This window comes from Syngnathus acus, chromosome 2 (genome assembly GCF_901709675.1).
Source record: "Syngnathus acus chromosome 2, fSynAcu1.2, whole genome shotgun sequence".
Taxonomy (NCBI): domain Eukaryota; kingdom Metazoa; phylum Chordata; class Actinopteri; order Syngnathiformes; family Syngnathidae; genus Syngnathus; species Syngnathus acus.
This window is the reverse complement of record NC_051088.1, coordinates 23,130,395-23,149,921: the sequence shown is the minus strand read 5'-3', so window position 1 is coordinate 23,149,921 and position 19,527 is coordinate 23,130,395. Positions and strand designations below refer to the sequence as shown.

The 19,527-nt window shown below is 41.7% G+C and overlaps 1 protein-coding gene across 1 annotated transcript in view; it reads left to right on the top strand.

Moving 5' to 3' along the window:
• The window catches only part of si:ch211-132g1.7 (prostaglandin F2 receptor negative regulator), a 31,839-nt gene that overhangs the window by 2,958 nt on the left and 9,354 nt on the right, over positions 1–19,527 (top strand). The window contains exons 2-11 of the mRNA XM_037264967.1: positions 2,379–2,491; positions 2,574–2,832; positions 6,854–7,261; positions 9,276–9,704; positions 13,449–13,595; positions 13,683–13,843; positions 13,907–14,027; positions 15,194–15,413; positions 15,492–15,679; positions 16,411–16,518. Of these exons, the coding sequence (XP_037120862.1) occupies positions 2,379–2,491; positions 2,574–2,832; positions 6,854–7,261; positions 9,276–9,704; positions 13,449–13,595; positions 13,683–13,843; positions 13,907–14,027; positions 15,194–15,413; positions 15,492–15,679; positions 16,411–16,518 (2,154 nt within the window). The remainder of the gene's footprint in view (positions 1–2,378; positions 2,492–2,573; positions 2,833–6,853; positions 7,262–9,275; positions 9,705–13,448; positions 13,596–13,682; positions 13,844–13,906; positions 14,028–15,193; positions 15,414–15,491; positions 15,680–16,410; positions 16,519–19,527) is intronic.

Below are 19,527 nucleotides of genomic sequence, written 5' to 3'. Positions count from 1 at the left end.
AACACACATAAAGTCCCCTCTGGTTAACCTCCAAAACATTTCAGCTGTTCTAGTAGGCTGTTGTTGCCTTTTTTTTTTTTTTGCTTCTGGCAGATTGCTAGTTCAACTATTCCTTGTTTAAATCTCATTAAAAAAAAATTAACCCCGAAGCTAGCCTTCTCTTATCGACTGTACGCTCACTTATAAATATAAACTTGATTTTAATCAAAGGGAATACTTTGTTAAATATTCAGATAAATAGCTGGATGAGTGGAAATGGCTTTATCTCATGATAGACAGCTTTTAGTTGCATTTTTCATTCAATCCGCTTGGCAAGGTTAATCCTCGTGGCTTTCCCCACTTGTGAGAAGAGGAGAAAGCAGTGGGAAAACACTTAGTTTACCTTGTTCCAATTTGGTGGGAAAGCACTCACTTGGCTATGGACACTGACAAGGCCAGCCAATGAGAGCAGGGAAAAAAAAGAAAAGAAAAAAGATGCACTCTTCATGTATGCGGGCTGGCCGGGATGGAACAGTGGTGGCTGCTAGCATTCTGTTTTTAAGGAATAGTCTGATTTATATATTCAATAACAGTAGTTTCTGACAGAAAGCTAAAAACTTTTACTCTTGGCTAGCATAATAAAGCGAGAGCTGCACTCGCTTCATCACATTTCTGATCTTTTGCTGTATTTTTGAGGAGGAAAAAAAAAAAAAGGTCACGGTTGTCATCCCAAGTCAGACTGGAAAAAAACAGAAGATCGAGTTTCATTGCTGCGGAGGGAAAGTGAAAGGGAGCAGAGCAACCTTTTTAGTAGCACTCCTCAAATGTAAACAATGATGAACTACCAGCGGAATAATTCTTCTTGAAATATTTTTTTGAAGATGTCAACTTGTGACGGATTGACATGACTGAAAAGTTGGCTCTTAATGGGAAAATATACCGTGATCCCTCGCTACTTCGCGTTTCGTTTATCGTGTCTTCACTACATCGCGGATTTTTTTTTTCAAATTAAATAAACATTTAAAAGTCAAAATAAAACTTCTAAATTGAGGAAACATGTGTCTAACCTTCAGGACAATGTAGTATTGCTCCAAATGTTCATTTACATTCCTTTAGAAGTCCGTTTTCGCGTGTTAGCACGATCGCGAATTAGCATCTTTCCGCTAACTCGTTAGCCTGCCCAGTACTTCTTGTTGGTGACCGTACTTCGCGGTTTTCACTTACCGCGGGTGGTTTTTGGAACTAATTATCCGCGATAAACGAGGGATTACTGTAGTTGGGAAAATTTTAGGTTAGCATAATTCTGACTATAACAACCAGATTACATGCAAATACAGTTAAATTGCCTGAAAGTGTTTAGCAAACAAATGTAAAGGATAAAATTGTGGGAAGATTTTTTTTTTTCTTTACACCTGTGATAGCCAGGCTGCGTCCATTCTGTGAATTGTCTGGCTTGACGTAATGATTTATTTAATCAGAATGACAAAAAAGCATCTGTGTAAATCCGGCTAATGATATTAGCCATTGCTAATGAAAGGAGAAATGAGTTAATTGTCTCATCAGTAGCACATCATCTGTGGTTTTCTGCGTCTTGGCCAATGATTGGAATCTGCTGACACAATCATTCACATGAATTCTCCCTTCAGCTGCAACTAGCTTCTTTTTTTTTTTTTCTCTCTTGTGAGCGTGTTGATGCGTGTTTATTTTGTCAACTGACTGTGTAATGCGGTTGTGGTGTAAACTGGAGAGCAGCGTCTATCTCAGGTGGCAATCGATGAATCGACAACAAATTACTTATCACATTCATCGTCTCATAATTTAATAATCAAGTAAGTGTTTGGGGGGGGGGAATTAACAAGAATTTGTCAATAATTTCTGATTTCAGGCTTTCTAAAGGAACAATTTTCTGATTCATCTAATTTTTTTGTGTTTAATCAAAATGAGACCTTTGCAAACATCTGCTTTTACTTTTGTAAAACAATGTCTTCTTGTTTGATATTCCATTACTGTTACTGAATAATAACAAAGAAACAAATTATATGTTAATATATGGGGATCGGGGCAAGAAGTGTTTTTAATACACTTTGACGCAAATAAAATCGGATTTGATGATTTGATTAATGGATTGAATAATCGATTCTAAAAACATTTGATGTACTTTCTGTGCACCTTCAAAGTTCTCAGTACTATCTCATCTCATCTTTTTTTTAAAAGGATATTCCCAAAACATTTTCATAAAAAAAAGTGATGACATGGCACCAGTCTCATAAAAGACAATGTCAAAAGTTTTTCAACTTTTTGTGAACTTGACCTCGGGTTGTCGATTGTCAGTCAAAGGCTTTTTCATTGGTCGTCAAATTCATTTTTGATATTGATTGCTCTTTTGCGTTCCACTCAAGATGGGTGCTGGGCTCGGGTGGTGACGGTACCTCCCGGCCCCTTGATTCGTGTGGAGAGTCAGCCAGTCTCCATCCGATGCGATGTCAATGACTACATGGGACCTCGTGAGCAGGTGAGTCCTTTCCCACAAACCCTTTGTATATATATAATTTTTTTTCTTCTTCTCTGTGACTTTTTGGCTTGTCAACCTGCAGGACTTTGAATGGGTGATGTCCCGGGAGGCCAACGGCCAGCGTATGAAAATCATCTCAACCTTTGATGCCACTTACTCCCACGGGTCATTCACCAAGCGCGTGGCGTCCGGTGACATCTCAGTGATGCGTCTCCAGGACAACGTGGTGGAACTGAAGATAGCCGAGGCCAAGTCGCAAGACGCCGGCTTCTACTGGTGCCAAACGCCGAGCACTGACTCTGTCAGCAGTGGCAATTATGAGGCGCAAGTCCAACTCATTGGTATGGGGGATGTGTGTGTGTGTGTGTGTGTGTGTGTGTGTGCGTGCATGCGTGAGTGCTGCCATTAGTAAAACGTTTGACCATGCCTAGCTAGTTTGACTTTTTAAATTGACTTTATCTGCCTACGGTTCATTTAACAGCCAGTGCCATGACTTAGCAATGCTCTACTGAACATGTTTAAAGCCAAGCACACCAGCAGCCGCAATTGCTCCTTTTGCTAAGTCGCTGCTGCCTTGTATTTGGACTCTCGCATGGAGGTGAAGACCGAAAGAGAATCTCGATGAATTCCGTCAGATAAGATGGATGGATGTGTCACGCGGGAAACGGATCACTTATACCAACATCCATCCATTCATCTTCTATACCACTTATCCCCATATGCTCTATGACAGTGATTGATAGTTGTGTGTGTGTATATATATACAGTGATCCCTCGCTACTTCGCGTCTTGTTTCTCGCGGCTTCACTACATTGCAGATTTTTTTTCCCAAATTAAAAAAACATTAAAAAGTCAAAATAAAACTTCTAAATTGAGGAAACATATGTCTAACCTTTAGGACAATGTAGTATTGCTCCAAATGTTCGTTTACATTCCTTTAGAAGTCCGTTTTCGCGTGTTAGCACGATCGCGAATTAGCATCTATCCGCTAACTCGTTAGCCTGCCCAGTACTTCTTGTTGGTGACCGTACTTCGCGGATTTCACTTATCGCGGGTGGTTTCTGGAACCAATTACCAGCGATAAACGAGGGATTACTGTATATATATATCTATATAACTTTTTTAATGACTCCGCAAAAGACTCACATCTGCAAGTGCCGAACTACGATAACTATAATTTTAAGTTGTAATATCACTAGTCACCACTAGATGGAGGACAAGTTGTAGTTGCCTGTACTCTTATATTGCCCTATACTACAATGAGAATTGATCATTTTTTGGGGCTGCTTTGGAATGATATGCAGGTCAAACACAGTACCTAAATAACATTACAATTTTTATTGAGTTGATTTTTTGGGGGGAAAAAAGTACGAGTTGAGTTCTTGCACTTGGTTGGTTTCTTGTTCAGCACTTTTGTGCCGTCCTTGAATGTTTTTTTTTTTAAACATCTGGTGAGGAAGTGATTGGTCCTTTGTGCCTCCCTGGTAGGTAGAAATTGTGGCCCTCTCCAGCCTTCCCACTTTGGCAGTATTTTGTAGAGTCATTTCACTCTTTGCAACTTGACCTTGGATTGATTGCTCACCAAAATGAGCAGGCCTGTGAATCCTCTTTTGCTTCAAGGGAAGAAAAAAATGGAAGTCTGGGTTAATTTAGGAGAGTTGTCAGTCCTCTAAGTGCTACAAGCAGTCTTCAGGAACTGATCTTTACTTTACCTGGATACCTACGAAATTGTTATTCTTCAATGACCTGCTCAAAATATATATATTTTTTATTGGTGTGCCAGCTCAGGTCCTTCATAATTTGGCCTATTTTACGACAAAAGATTTTGAAAATCATCTACTTAGCATTTTCCTTTGAAATTAATTGGGTTTCTGGCCTGCAGTTACCCAGTAAGTAAATACCCGGAATATTCAGAGGTGGGGGGGCGGGGCTGTATTGGTGCAACGCTATTGTTGTCCAAAAAAAAAAGATGCGTGTTTGGCTTTTGGAAAACATATTTGACACAAAAAGCGATGATGCCTGAGAACAGGTTATTTAGCTCCATAATGCACAATCATGTTCAGCTGCTCCCGAGCTGGGCTCCCCTGGCACCTTGTTAAATTTAGACCTGAATTAACTTGGCAGAACTGTTATGTGGATCGTGCGTGCGTGCGCGCGTGCGTTCGTGCGTGCACTTTGTCGTGCATGAGGCAAAGAAGATTCATGTTGTTTGTGTGTGAGGGAGGCACTTGGTTGTTAGCTGAGATGATGAGTCGGATTTGCCGCTGCAGGGTGTGTACCAGTCGAGACTTGTGCATAGCGCACACACACGCGCACGCACACACACACATGGCGGCATCTATCTCCCCGATGAGGGTGTTGGTTACGTAAGAAACAAGTGAAATAGAGGTCGCCACGGGTTTGAAAACTCGGTTCAGGCTAATTTTAATTGATAGTGCCAAATGTGTATTTTTTATTTATTTTTATTTTTTTATTCCTGCCTTGGCTATCTGTCATCAGCACTCACATCACAGCTAGCCTGACCACTAGTGGACTGCAATTGTGGCATCGCTAAATCATGATTATTTTTCTTGACAATAAAATGCATAGAACTCTGATAGTGATCACCAGATACGACACTTTCTTTCTGTCAGGTGCAGAACACAGGTATGCAAACTTGTGAATTGGAAAAGTCCGCACACCCCTGTTTTATTTTTATTTTTTTTATATAAAAAAAAAAAATTAAAATGTGTCCATCTTATGTCATATACAAGCTGTGTTACTCAATTTAGAGCAGGGAAATATTTTTTCAGAGGAAAACTAATATCAAACAACTGAAATAATGATGTTGCACAAGTGTGCACACCCTCTGATAACTGGAACTAACCAGTCAGCACACACCTAACGAGGCTAACACTGACTTGTATTTAGAACTGTTGAATAATACACATTATATACTCTGTCAAATTAATAGAGTAATTATTAATTACTTGTTTGCATTTGACCAGGGGTGTGCAGACTTTTTTTTTGGAGTCAATCCACCTTTGCTGTATTCCAAAATCCTGCTCAAGCTAATGAGATCCAACACCTGCTGGAAATTTATTTGTCTCAACAGAAATATTCTTCAGTTCCATTTGGCACCATCAGACATGCATTTCTTGTCCTTTCTAATTTGAAGTGGTTTGATTTATAGTGAGATGTATTTTAGTATTGTACCCTTCTCGCAAAACTTAATAACTTACAAAATATTAAAAACACACACAGCAACCACATAAGCAGATATTTAATGCTGGTTTCACCTCCATGGAATTGTCAGTACCAAGCATTATTATCTCTTTAAAGTCATAATTACAGCTCAGGCGTAGTGCCCGGTCGTAAATGTGTGTGCGCTAACCCTAACCCTAACCCCCCCCCAGGAGGTGAAACATCGTAGCGTGCTTCCCGCAATGCATCATGTTTTCACACACATCTGCCGCGTTATTTTCACATTTAACACAAAATTCCTAAATGGGGAGTTAAAGATCAGTTATATTGGCTAATTAGGTTTTTAAAAATGGGGAACAAAGCGCACATGGAAAAGAATTCGACATCAGCAACCCTCCCCTTGGGAGTGTTTCATCCACTCAACATGTGATCTTGAGCTTCTTGCTCCAACTTGTCGAAACGTCATGCTGTGCTTCATGAATCATTGCAAACTTTTTTTTTTTTTTTAACACGTTTGGCTTGTCCCACGATTGGCCAGTTTACCACCAACACAGAACAGGAGTAGAGGATAACATGAAGGTTGGACAGATGTTTGGTCAACAGCCAACCAATGTCACCCAAAACTCACGTTTCCCTCAGGCTCATTTATCCTCTTTGAATTTGAAAAGTAGGGCACAGGGAGCATCTCAGGTAGGCGAAGACTGAGTTTATCTTCATTTTGTTTTGTGGTCTCCCTTTTATTAGTGATTTTATTTCATCTCCAAAAAGGAGACATGAAGACATCTGAACGCCTTCACAAAACAAGAAGAAAAGACACATGCTAATGAGAGCGTGGAAATTTTGGATTGACTGCTCAAAGGGCTTTTATTGCACTTTCTGGAATTTAGCAAGGAGATCAGGTTTCACATTCAATGATTTATTTCAATGATTTTATTTATATTAAATATTTGTTTATTTTATATATATATATATATATATATATATATAATATAAATATATATATATAAACTAAAAAAAAATTGTGAATCTATTAAATGTTATATGTATGGTTTGATGGTTTACTACTTTTTTGCATTTATAAAACCTGAAACTGGTCCAGTTGAAGAAACCTGCTTCAAACCGTCATATGAATTAAAAGCACGTTTCCTGACTGCTTTTTTTTTTTCTTTTCTTTCCCAGTCATCCCCAACACGCTCAAGGTGAGCCCTCAGACTCCGCCCTCTGTCATCCCCGAGGGTAGCGATGTCACGCTCTCTTGCAACGTCACCCGGGAACTCACCCAGCCCACTTACCTGTCCGTCACCTGGTCGCTGAAGAGGGGAGGAACATCGGAGGACATTTTGACTTTTGGCCCTCAGGGCGATGTGGTGACGGGGGCCAAGTACTCGCGGCGTTACGCCGACGGAGCCATCCGTTTGGCGCCCGGGAAGAATGGATTGTTTGAATTGGTCATTTCCAGAGTGACGACGTCTGATGAAGGGATTTACCAATGCAACGGAACAGAGTGGACACATGAAAATGGCGGGAAATGGATTCAAATTGTGGGCAGCGCAAAGGAAATGGGAGCTGTTGCTGTTACTCCGACAGGTAAGAAGCTTTTAGCCCTCTTCTTGACCTCTGACATTTGAACATGTTATAGTACGTCAGATGTAAAGTGAAATATCAATAGATGAGCTGATTCCAATATTGACATGGTGGAAATGAAGACATGGTTAATGAATCATTGAGCTCAGTGAGAGATTTGTTTTTGGTTATTGCGGCTTCAGCCTATCGTGGCGTTTTCATTTGAGACCATAACGTCCTCTACTATGGCTATTAATTTTTTTGTCGGTGGGGCATTGAAGCCACTTTCAGTTCAAATTCTTTTTAGTCTAAAAACCTGCAGTCAAAAATACACTCCCGAGAGGCTAATGCATTTTTTGGCACTGTAAATCCTTTTTGTGAAAAAGCTTGTTGCCATAACTACCGTTTTTCCTCTGTCTTCTTCGTAAAGTACGAAAATACAGGAACACTAGTCATTACGGTTTCCATAAGAATAAGTGATTCTTTTTGTATTTTCAAAGTTATATTTATTGAGGATGAAGGAAGTAGTGGTTGCCTTACAGCGGGTTCAAATCTCTGCTCGGACCTTTCCGAGTGGTTCTTCCATGTTTCTGTGGATTTTCTGTCGCTATACTTCACAGGTGTCAAACTCAAAGCCCGGGGGCCAGATACGGCCCGCCACATCATCTTATGTGGCCCGCGAAGACAAATTTTGCATCAAATTCGTGTGTCATTACTAGAATTGCAAATTGTCTTCACTTTTAATATCTTTTTTTTTTTTAAATATTTGACCAGTTTTTACTCATCTGATTTGAAAATGAGTTATTTGTGAGTTTGTTTTGTAGCTTTTACTGTATCTAATATGAGGTGCTCATACATTTATTTGGGTTAACAGTCATAATGGCCCTCCGAAAGAAGCTATGACTACAATGCGGCCCGGGAAAAAAATCAGTTTGACACCCCTGCTATACTTCCTCCCTGTTCCACACATCAAAATGCTTCTTAGGTTAATTAAATACCAAAGTCAACTAGGGTAGCTTCACCTACAACTTGAATGAGTAGAAAATAGTTGGGTGGATGAAAATAAATGGGGGGCGGGGCATGCGAGTCTGTCTACTGCTGGAGTGTTATTGTGTTTTAGTGAGGCCCCCTACACATTCATTGTTGTTGCTGGAGCCACCATATCTTCTTTGGTTCTGGGTCACCATATCGTCTTCACACTCCCGACTGATTTATAATGAATCTCCAGTACAAGTGCACGCTCAGGTACACTGGAGTCCGTCGTGACTCTTTGTTGACTGAGCAAAGAAGATGAGAAAAGTCAAACAGAGTGGCCTTTGTCTCATTTTATCCCGCTCCAGACACCATCCAAAAGCTTTTCCCAGCATGCTGCGCTCCACGTTGCCATTGGAGACCCAAGTTGTGGGTCGCAAGAGTTTATAATTAAACTGACTGTCTTTTGAAAAAGCAGTCCGAGTTCCACCTTGACATTGGCGGGGGGGTTAAAAATACATTTATTGCTCTTCCTTATCTGACATTTGCAGAACCTCTCCTGTTTGAGGGGCACTTTGTCTTTGGTCGTTTTCTTCAGTATATTCATTTAATGGATGTTGATCATTTTCTTATACCGTCATACATCAATTTAAAAAAAAAATATATATATATTTTTTTGAAAACATTATTTTTGGTAAATGCTGCATGACTTGATTTTATTGAAAAAGCACAAAAGGGTCCAATTTTAAGCCACAATATTTTTTAAATTTGGCTTTGCGCTGAGATCAGTTTTACAATTACAGAATCGTTCAAATGATCATATTCAGCTTGAATAAGATTTATGGTTCATTATTGCCATTTTTTGATGGTTGTTATTTTTAAATTTACACTCTGAGGGAACTCATTTTTGTTCCTCACTTTTTCTGTTGTCAAGGTTTTAAGTTCTATGTGCAGTTACATTTGTATTATTCAGCACTAAAGTTTACAAGACCTGCCTGTGTCAACAGTCTGTGTGAGATCTTTCTTTTTTTTCCTGATCTCTACCATCTGCTCTTCTCCTTTCAAGGTCAGTCCCTGACTGTGAAGGCCTCTTCGTCTTCTTCACCCCCCTCGGCGAATCTGCACCTCACCCCCAATGACAAACTGACACTGCTTTGCTCCGTCGCTGCCGACAATCTGCCCTCCCTGTCCCTGGAGGTGTCCTGGCTGGCCAACGGCCGGGATATCATCACCATGGAACGCAGCGGGGTGGTGATCTCCAATATGTCGGCCGGCTCGGCGCAAGGAAATCACGGCGAGGCCAGTATAGAGAGGACCGGTGCCAACCAGTACAGGTTGGCGGTGAGGCAAGTGAGCGCGGAGGACGGAGGAGCTTATGCCTGCCGCATCCGGGCCTTCATCGAGAAAGGAGGGAAGAGTTCGGGGGGAGGAGGACGCTGGCACATGGCGGCTGAGAAGACGTCCAGTCCGGTGATGGTGAAGGTGTCGCAGATCAGTGAGTCAAATGTTTCATCGTTTGCCTTTTTTTTTTTTCTCCTTCTTTTTTGTTAAATACATTGATTAGGGTATGTTACCAGAGTGCAAAATACTGTGGATAGAAAAAGTCTACACCCCCCAATGCCAGGTGATACACACAAAAAATGAATCATTTCAAAACCTTTTCCACCATTGATGTGACCTGTAACCTGTACAACTCACCTAAAAAAATTATTATAAATATTTTATATATATATATATAATTTATTTATTATTTTATTTATAAATAAATAAATTATTATAATTTATTTAATTAATTATTTATCATTTGAATTGAGGTTCAACTTTTGAGCCAAAACATATGTTTGATGCTCCTGAAAAAAAAAAAATTAAAAAAAAAAAAACTACTACTACTAGGTGGGGGCTTTGCCAAGATGTAGGTGATTATGATCAGTTCCAAAAAGAAATAAGTGTTGGCACAAAACTTATGATCAGTTCCAAAAAGAAATAAGTGTTGGCACAAAACTTTGAGGCTTCTGCACAAAAACAAAAAAATGCAGGCAGGAAAATACAACTAGACATTTCAGCTTTATTTGGGCTTAAGTTTTTTTTTTTTTTTTAGTTCACCAAAAAAGATTTTCCTTGATCTCATGTTTTTAGATGACAAAATCCTACAATTTGAACAGGGGTGTGTAGACTTTTTATATTCACTTGTGGAGTCACATAAAAGCCGGAGAATAGGTTTCCACATTATTGAGAGGTAGAATAACATCTCTTTCCAATTAATAATCTGTACAATTGGTCACATCGGCGACATCTGTGCATCTCCTGCCTGCTGCCACTTTTTTCACAACAGCCGCCTACTAACTTATGAAAGTCCCAAAAGGACTTTGGATATGCTTGCACATGTTTGTGTGCGCCAAGTTGTGTGTGTGTACTGTATCCACACGCACACATGTGCCCCACATTCTGAGGACGCGGGACTGTTCTAACTGGTAGAGCTGCTACGTTGTAGCCTGGAGCTATACATTCCATCAAACCTTCATCTGCGCACACACACGCGAGTCTCCAACCCACCCTCCCGAGCTCACACACACACAAACTGTTTTTTTGGGGAACTCACAGTCACTCGTACACACACTCTGGGGGGTAATTCCTCTCACCCTGGGTTGTACTTTGACGTGTGTTGCTTTGTCAGCTGGAATTGTTGTCAATTAATGTCTCAAAATGTTAACGTGCAAGCAAACTTTAGAGCATGGGGCTCTCAAACTTTTTGGCCCCCTTATAGCATATTAGAAGACTTCCTATCGATGCTATTTTGGCGATGTAGCTCAATGTTTTTTTTTTTTTTTAATATAACCCATATTTTTTGTGTAAGTGTGCCTAGGTCACGACCCCACGCTTTTACATGGCGCCCAGTGCATTCACACCTGGCCACCCGATTTCTAACAGGCCACAGAACAGCTCAAACCGCCTCGCTAATCTACTTTTCAAATCGCAGACGGTTGCATAACGCAAAAGGTTGCATCCCACACTCGGTTGTTTTGGCAGCAACGGCTGCTTTGTAATATGGACAGCGTTTGTCTTAATGGCGGTAGTAGCGGTCTGATTATTCGTTTCGTTTTTATTCAGTCACATCACGTAAAGGTTTTTCAAAATCCAGGCAAAACAAAGGTGTTTTTGCTCACCGTCTAAGTACCGTATTTTCCGGACTATAAGGCGCACCGAAGAACCTAAAATTTTCTCAAAAGCCGACAGTGCGCCTTATAGTCCGGTGCGCCTTATATATGGACCAAATTCCTAAATTTAAACTGGCCCGAAGCATTGTGTCATGAAATCAATCATAAGTGGCCCGCTGAAGACTATGAATCATGAATCAAAAAGACTATGATCATTATTTTGTGATTATGAAGTAATTTGTTGCATCTGAAGTTGAAATAAAAAAGATAAAACGGAGAAGGATTTGATTTGGATTAAAAATCTGACATGATTCATTAATGCTGCGCCTTGTAGTCCGGTGCGCCTTATATAAGGACAAAGTTTTGAAATGGGCCATTCATTGAAGGTGCGCCTTATACTCCGGTGCGCCTTATAGTCCGGAAAATACGGTACTTCACCACGATTGTAGCATGTAGCTAGAAGCTAAGTGACTGCCATTAAAATAAGAACTTCAGAAATAAAGCTTGTGAAGTTAGTTCACAAGTAGAGCTCGTTGGCTCCTGAATTAATATAGTTAATGATTGGCACAATCGGCAAATAAAAACCAGCTGTAACTCGAAAGAAAAAAAAAAGGCCCTAAGGACCTGATCATATTTGAATCATTATGACAACGTATGGAGCGATGTGGCAAAGCGAAACCACAGCATTGTGCCTTCCTTCATGTTTTCCAAATGACTCTTCCTCAGTAAGCGTGTTGTGCAAATGCACATCCAGTTTTACATGCGAAAAAAGTGAAAGAAGACGAATCGGGTGGGTGGTTGGTGTTGTCAGAACTCAGATGAAATCAGTGTGTCGCACCCACGCGCTCCACTGGCAACACAAAAGAAAGACGTGTAAGTGATGGCACCTTTTAACAATTCATGTGTCATCTGCTTTATCTGAGCACAATAAATATGTGAGTCTTTTCCTTGCCCTCGATCCTTTTTTTTTTTTTAAATCGACAGTACAAACTCATTTGTTCTACAGTGGATGACTTTGGAATCGTAACGTCATTTTCAGTCGCTCTATTTACGTTTTTCTATCTTATCGGCGGAAACGACGAAACGTCAAATATTCGATCAAATCTTTAAAGTTACCCGTCGTTACATTTTTTATGAAGCAAAACCTACTTGAAAATGTCGAATGTTACTATGATGTGCGATCTTTATTTCTTTTCCTGAAAAGCAAAATTGCTGGCTTTTGTGAGTGTCATTTTGGCCCAATTTCACTCGGATCCAGGGGAAGGGATTCCAGCTTGTGTTGCTTTACTAAATAAGACATTCTGGTGAGTGAGAGTGGCACATGAATAATTGCCAGGGAAGCTTCGCACTTGCTCATCCGTCAAAGTGTGTACGTGAAACCTGTGTGTGTGTGTTTGTGATGGTGCTTACGTCTTAAAGCAGATGGTGACTGTGCATGAGGTGCAACATGGCTCCAAACTTCGCCTGTTGCCAAACACATCAACATGCTTGAAATAACTTTTTTTTTTTTTTCCGGTGTGTGATGTTAAGCATTTAAAAAAAAAAAAAAAAAGAGCGAGAGAGAGATCGTCAAACAAGGTGGCAAGCCCATCACCTCCCGTCAGGCAGGTGTTTGCTGTTTGCTGAAGTGTAACGATGCAATCTGGGAGTGCTGACAGAGAGCTACACACCGCCGTGCTATTTGTCCCTTTTTCTTCCTGTGGCACGGTTCCACTTGGATTTCAGGTCCAAAAGCACAAAGCAGTAATCACGGCTCTGTACTTGTCCGGCCGGCCGGCCCACGTCGGACAAAAACCTGGCACTGACAGATGAAAGTAATGTGCCACCAGGATGGGAATCATTTCTCCAGAGGCAGCTAACTGTGTTATTATTAGAAGCGAGCTGTTGTTCAAGGAATTGCCGCTCATCATAGCGACTGCTGAAAAAGGTCCAAATTGTGCACCTGACAATAGATGTAATTAAAAGGAAATATAAGTTGGAAGCATTAATTCATATGAAACGCATTTGTGCTTTTCGAGTCGCCGGCGTTTTGTCAATATCTCCAGCATATTCAACAACACGCTGGGCTTTCTCCTTTTCCCCAGAAACGAGCTTCGAGCTGGATATTGAGACCATCGTTCACCCCCAGATGACCGGCGAACCGACAGAGTTGGCTTGCCATGTAACCAATATTACACACTTTCCCTTGGGAGGCCGGCTGGGAGTTACGTGGGAGCACATTCCTCTTCCTGGTACTTCGACTGCGCTCACAATAAAAAAATAAAGTAGTGATGGGGAAAAAGTCTTTATAATATAGCATTTTTTTTTTATTGCCGCAGGCGCTGCCAGTGAACCTCAGGCTTCACAATCCGTCGGTTCTATGGACGGCTACGGCAATCTTCTGCCCGGTGCAATGTATTCGGACCGACTGGAAAGCGGCATGATGACACTGAGTAAAATCCAGCCCAACACCTTCAAACTGCGATTCCTGCGCACGCAGGTAGAGAATATCCCGACAACGGCTCGTTCAATTTGGTGGTTACACAACGCGTGCCGTCTACAGGAGATCGACATGGGCCAGTACGTTTGCGCCGTCTCGGCGTGGAGCATCAACAGCCAAGGCGATGCGGTGAAGACTGCTGAGCACCAGAGCTTGCCGCTGACTGTGCGATGGGACACCAAACGTATGGAAGTTTGACTTATCTCTCCGTCTCCTATTTTCAACATCTCTGCATATTTCATTGCAGGGGTGTCAAACTCAATTTTGCCGCGGGCCGCAGTTTCCCTCGCCTTATATTATTTACAGTATAGGCTACACGACAAACTGATGAATAACTAGTTTTGAAATCAGAGACATCGTTTAAAAAGATGAATGGCCATAAAAATTGCTAGCAATGTCTCCATTTTTAAAAAGTGAAGACAGTTTGTAATTTTTGTAATGACACAAAGTCGATGCAAAATCTGTCTTGGCGGGCCATATAAAATGATGTGCCGGGCCGTATCCAGCCCCCGGGCCTTAGGTTTGACATACGGGCAGCACGATGAATTGAAATTTAATCGCGAGAATTATTTTGGCTTCCCGCTATCTTTAAAGATCAGGTTCCCCATGTTGTGAACTTCAATATATAATACATAAATAATGTATAATAAATATGACAAAGAGATAAGGTCACAGCTTCACTGAGTGCAAAAATGCATCAAAGATGTGGATGTTCGCCGAGGGAAAATGCAAGAGTCTTGAATTTCACATGATGTCCACAAGGTCACTTTCTACTTGACTCAAATAGTCTTCAAGAATAAAATGTTGAGATAAAGGGCGTGAAGCTACGATAATAGATATGAGTGGTTAAATTGACATCAATGGAAAAAATCGTTTTTCAATCGTGATTATTTTAATCATCCAGTCATATGTTCCGCAACTTTTCTTTCTTATTTATCCCAAAACTAAAAGTCGTACTCTGTGATGTCATGTCGAGTGTCAAAAAAAAAAATCCCATGCCGTCTCGTTATAGTGACCCTGCTGTTGGATCTGATGAATGAATGTCCAAAATTCATTGATATCATTTCCAAACTTCAGAGGAAGTCTCTCAACAGATCTTTTGTCCGCTATCTTTCCTCCTCCCCCACTTCCCCACGCCGAACTTTATGGCCTTACTCGAGCTAATTGAGCCATGATGTAATAGCGTCGCTCTGCGGGCACGCACATCTGCTCTGACTCAAAATGGCTTCATGGTGTGATTGCTTCTCTTCCTGTTAGGACCGTGCCTTCTTTTCCCTTCCGTTCAGACTGAATCATGTCTTTCATAAAGCTGAGAAATCCATTCATTGATCCGCCGCCGGTTATTCCCAGGTCCCTCGCTGAACGTGGTAGCCAAACGCGTCCGTGAGGCTTCTGTGGGCGGCGCTACCTTTGAGATGAGCTGCACGGTGGTGACCCAGAACCTCGGCGAAGCGGGTTATTCGGTGCTGGTCCAATCGCAAGAAAGCCCCGAAAGCAACGTGAGGACCATCATGACCCTCAGCCCTGACAGCGTCGTGCAGCATGGCGGAGCCACAGACCCAAACAGGAGGTGCGTAGCGCCGCCATCGTGGCTTACCGTTCATCCCGTCCCTCCAAAAAAAAAAAAATCTCCTTTCCGTCCATTCAGAGACAGTCTGGTTTTGACCAAGTCCGGCCCAGCTGAGTTCCGGTTTCGCCTCGGAGGCGTCCAGTTGTCGGATCGAGGTTTCTACTGGTGTGACATCACCGCGTGGACGAAGCAACAGCCGGGTCAAATGTGGACCAGAGCCACGAGCGCAGAGTCCAACAAAGTCAAGATCGACTTCCAAGAAAACGGTACGTTGGTCAAATGGAAAGGCTTGCGCTCGGCCGCAAATCAAGTTTGTTCTGCACGTACGCATCACTGGCCTACTTGACTTTGTTTGATGTGAACGGGAGGCCGTCAGAACAAATGTTGGAGATGGAGGAAACGTGCATCTGTTTGAGGAACACACCAACGATGTCTGAAGGATGAAAGGAGGAGGAGCTAAGCGAAGCAAATCTTTCTCTGAGGAGAGAGGCTTCTTTCACCTAATTGTGGATTTTTCTCCCCCTCCCTTTCTGAGACGTCTTCAAAGTGAAGCCCTTTGGCCACTTACCCCGGCTACAAAGATCTACACTGCTGCTTCCCTTTTCCCTGTTTTTTGGTCACAGTGTTGCTCGGAATAATTTCGGATGATCTTGCTCTATTATGTGTTCATCCTTCATCACCAAAGCCAAAACATTCCTCTCCCATCCCAAAAAAAGATTTACCGGTGTTCTTTTTCCCAATATTGCCGTCCGAAAGAATTTCAAAGGGTCGAGGTCTGTTTTTACAACCTGGGTCCGATTCTCCACCCTTGGGGCCCCAATTTGTGTCTGGGTTCCCGCCCCTCCCCCATCTTTGTTATTATACAGAACTGAAATGTAGACGGGTGAACGTTCATGGAAAAAAATATGATCATACCTCTTCATAATGTCCATCGGATTAAATGAATGATGTTAATGATTGTCTTGAAGTTCATCCACACACTTTGTTTCTTTTTCAGGACCCTCCTTCTCCATTGCTATCCATTCAGACACCAGTACTGTTTACCCGTGGCAGACAGCCAAGATGAAGTGTTCCCTCCGCATCTCTGGATCCTCACCAAAGACCGGTACCACACACACACACACCCTCGCACAGGCTTACATTACATACATTTAAAGTCATCCCCGGAAGCCCAACCCTCAATAAAAATCTATTTTAGTCTTAACAACCAGAGTGTGCACAAAAATAATAAATAACAATGCTAAATAATAACTCAATGATAAATAATAAGTCAATAAAAAAAGGATTACCCAGTGCTGTGCGAAATGACTTTCCCCATTCATAACTACTAGTCATAAATCAGTCACTTCGTGCTTGTTATTTTTCTTGCGTGATTCCAAATCGTGCTCGCTCGCAGATACAGAAATAGTCGGAAGAACAATTTGCATATGTGCCGCGCTCACCTGTCAGTCAGCGGCACTGCTAATAAAAATGCTCTGCGTTTAAAAGTGCCAAATACACACACGTACACACCCAGACGCCATTAAGTCATTGACTCTGACCATTTTTATCCCTATCAAGACAAGTTGCATTTACCGTATTTTCCGCACTATAAGGCGCGCCTAAAAACCTCCAATTTTCTCAAAAGCCGACAGTGCGCCTAATAATCAGATGCGCCTTATATATGGACCAATATTGAGCCACTGCAGCAGGCGTGTCCAAAGTCCGGCCCGCGGGCCAAATGTATATATCTTATATATGAACAAAGTTTTAAAATGGGCCATTCATTGAAGGTGCGCCTTATAATCCAGTGCGCCATATATATGGACAAAGTTTTAAAATGGGCCATTCATTGAAGGTGCGCCTTATAGTGCGGAAAATACGGTACTCCAATGATATCGTAAGACATTGCCTGTTCACCTCACTGTATCAGAACTATTTCAAACACTGCTCTAAAGAATTGATTTTGTTTCATGTGTCCTCCATCCCCCTACCAGCCCGCAATATATTTGGCATACTGCTTTCATCTCCCATGTAGCCTTGCCTTCATCCCCTTCTGCTTACTAAAGACCCATCCAGTTTCTCTCTCTCTCTCTCTCTCTCTCTCTCTCTCTCTCTCTCTCTCTCTCTCTCTCTCTCTCTCTCTCTCTCTCTCTCTCTCTCTCTCTCTCTCTCTCTCTCTCTCTCTCTCTCTCTCTCTCCCCTTCATTCTCACGCATCCATTGCGCTAATGTAAACATGTCGCATGAGCTCATGTGCCACTCCTTTGCCTCCCTCAACCCATCTGTCAACATTCCTCCTCATTTCTCGCCTCTTTACGACACCAGCCGTCCAATGGTTTCTACCATAAATCCCTCCAGCAAATGACTCAAACACGTCGCTCGTAGGCTTGTTTGGATTTCCTCTTTGTACATAGAATATGCAAACATGTTGCTTTGCATTTGAAAGTGCTCATGTATGTCACTCTAACCAGGGAGGAAGTAGATTCTGCCAATGTCATTGACTGCTTTCACTTTCAGATGATAATTATTAATTTTGATGATCGTAATCCCTCGGAGCAACTTTGTTCTTTAATAGTGTCGAAAGCGCTGACGCGTCAGGTCGGTAAAAGGGACTTCTAGTTGCTTTCCTGCCCGTTTTGCAGATGAAAATTCCCAGAGGTGGCGAATGTCACTTCCTGGGTCACAAGATTGAGTGGAGCACAGGCTTGAATGTTAAGCAAGCAGCTCGGTGTCATGTGACAAAAAGTGAGGCGTGCCAATTTAGCTTGCCAAACTTTTGCTTCCTCAGGTGTCTTGGCTTCACGAACAATAACTAGCGGCTGTTATGCGTAATTTGCAACTTGCTTATGGAAATTTTGTTAGTCAATGCGCAGACATGACAGATATTAAACCATTTCATAAACCTGCGGCACATAGAAATACAACCGTATTTTCCGCACTATAAGGCGCACCAGATTATAAGGCGCACCTTCAATGAATGGCCCATTTTAAAACTTTGTCCACATATAAAATATATACATTTTACCCGCGGGCCGGACTTTGGACACGCCTGCTGGAGTGGCTCAATATTGGTCCATATATAAGGCGCACCTGATTATAAGGCGCACTGTCGGCTTTTGAGAAAATTGGAGGTTTTTAGTTGCGCCTTATAGTGCGGAAAACGCGGTAAATGGAAACTTGATTTAATGTACTCCCATTATCAGTCTTTACAATCATTCCTTGAGGCATTCAACATTTTTTTAAGTGCAAAAAATGAAATCGTTACAAGTTGCTTTGAGAGCATTAGCTGACACTCCTTTTCCCTGCTGCTTCCATATCAGTTGGCTTTCACTGCACACCAGTCAATGATGGCATTAACGCTTTCAAACACTCGGACTCGCTCAACACCCACACCATATTCCATTCATCGATTGTAGCTCGGCCTCCACCTACAATCACCAGGGGTCAAGGCTCCGAACTAGCTTTTTTTTTTTTTTACATCTACAATGAAAGAAAAAAACTATTATTTACCGCGGCATACAAAGTGCTGTACTTTGTCATAGAGCAAAAATGAGTCATACCCGCAGAGTTCCGCCTCTCACCCTGACAGGAGAATCTTCCACCTCAGACAACACAAATCATCTCCTAATCAGTTTCAAACAAACTATTGTAGAACTCAGTCTCATGTCCTCCATCTGGTAGAACAGTGTTGACTGCCAAGCACAAAAAAAAACCTTCAACAAAACAACATAGGCCACTCAAATAATGATTGGCTCCTCCATCAGTGGAATCAAATAATACTTAGGACAAAAATTCTCTCCAACCACGTGGAAGATGAGACAAACTCTTTCCCCTAGTACAGTCAGTTGAATTCTTGGACAATGTGTATTTTCTGACAAATAGCGATGACTAAATGTTCACCGGTGGTGTTTTTGTAATCATTCATGTTCACTCATCATTTGTAACTCAGTTGAGCAACTGGGCAAATACATTCCTGAGGGTGCGTTGAATGCGGATGCTCTCCTGTTGGAGCTTGTTTTTGGTTTTTTATGAGCTTTATTAATACAAAGGCGTGTGCACACATTTGGAGTCTCGCTCACCGCTTCACAATGATAGTTTTTCCTGTAGGAGCCACTTACCTAAAGCTACATTGA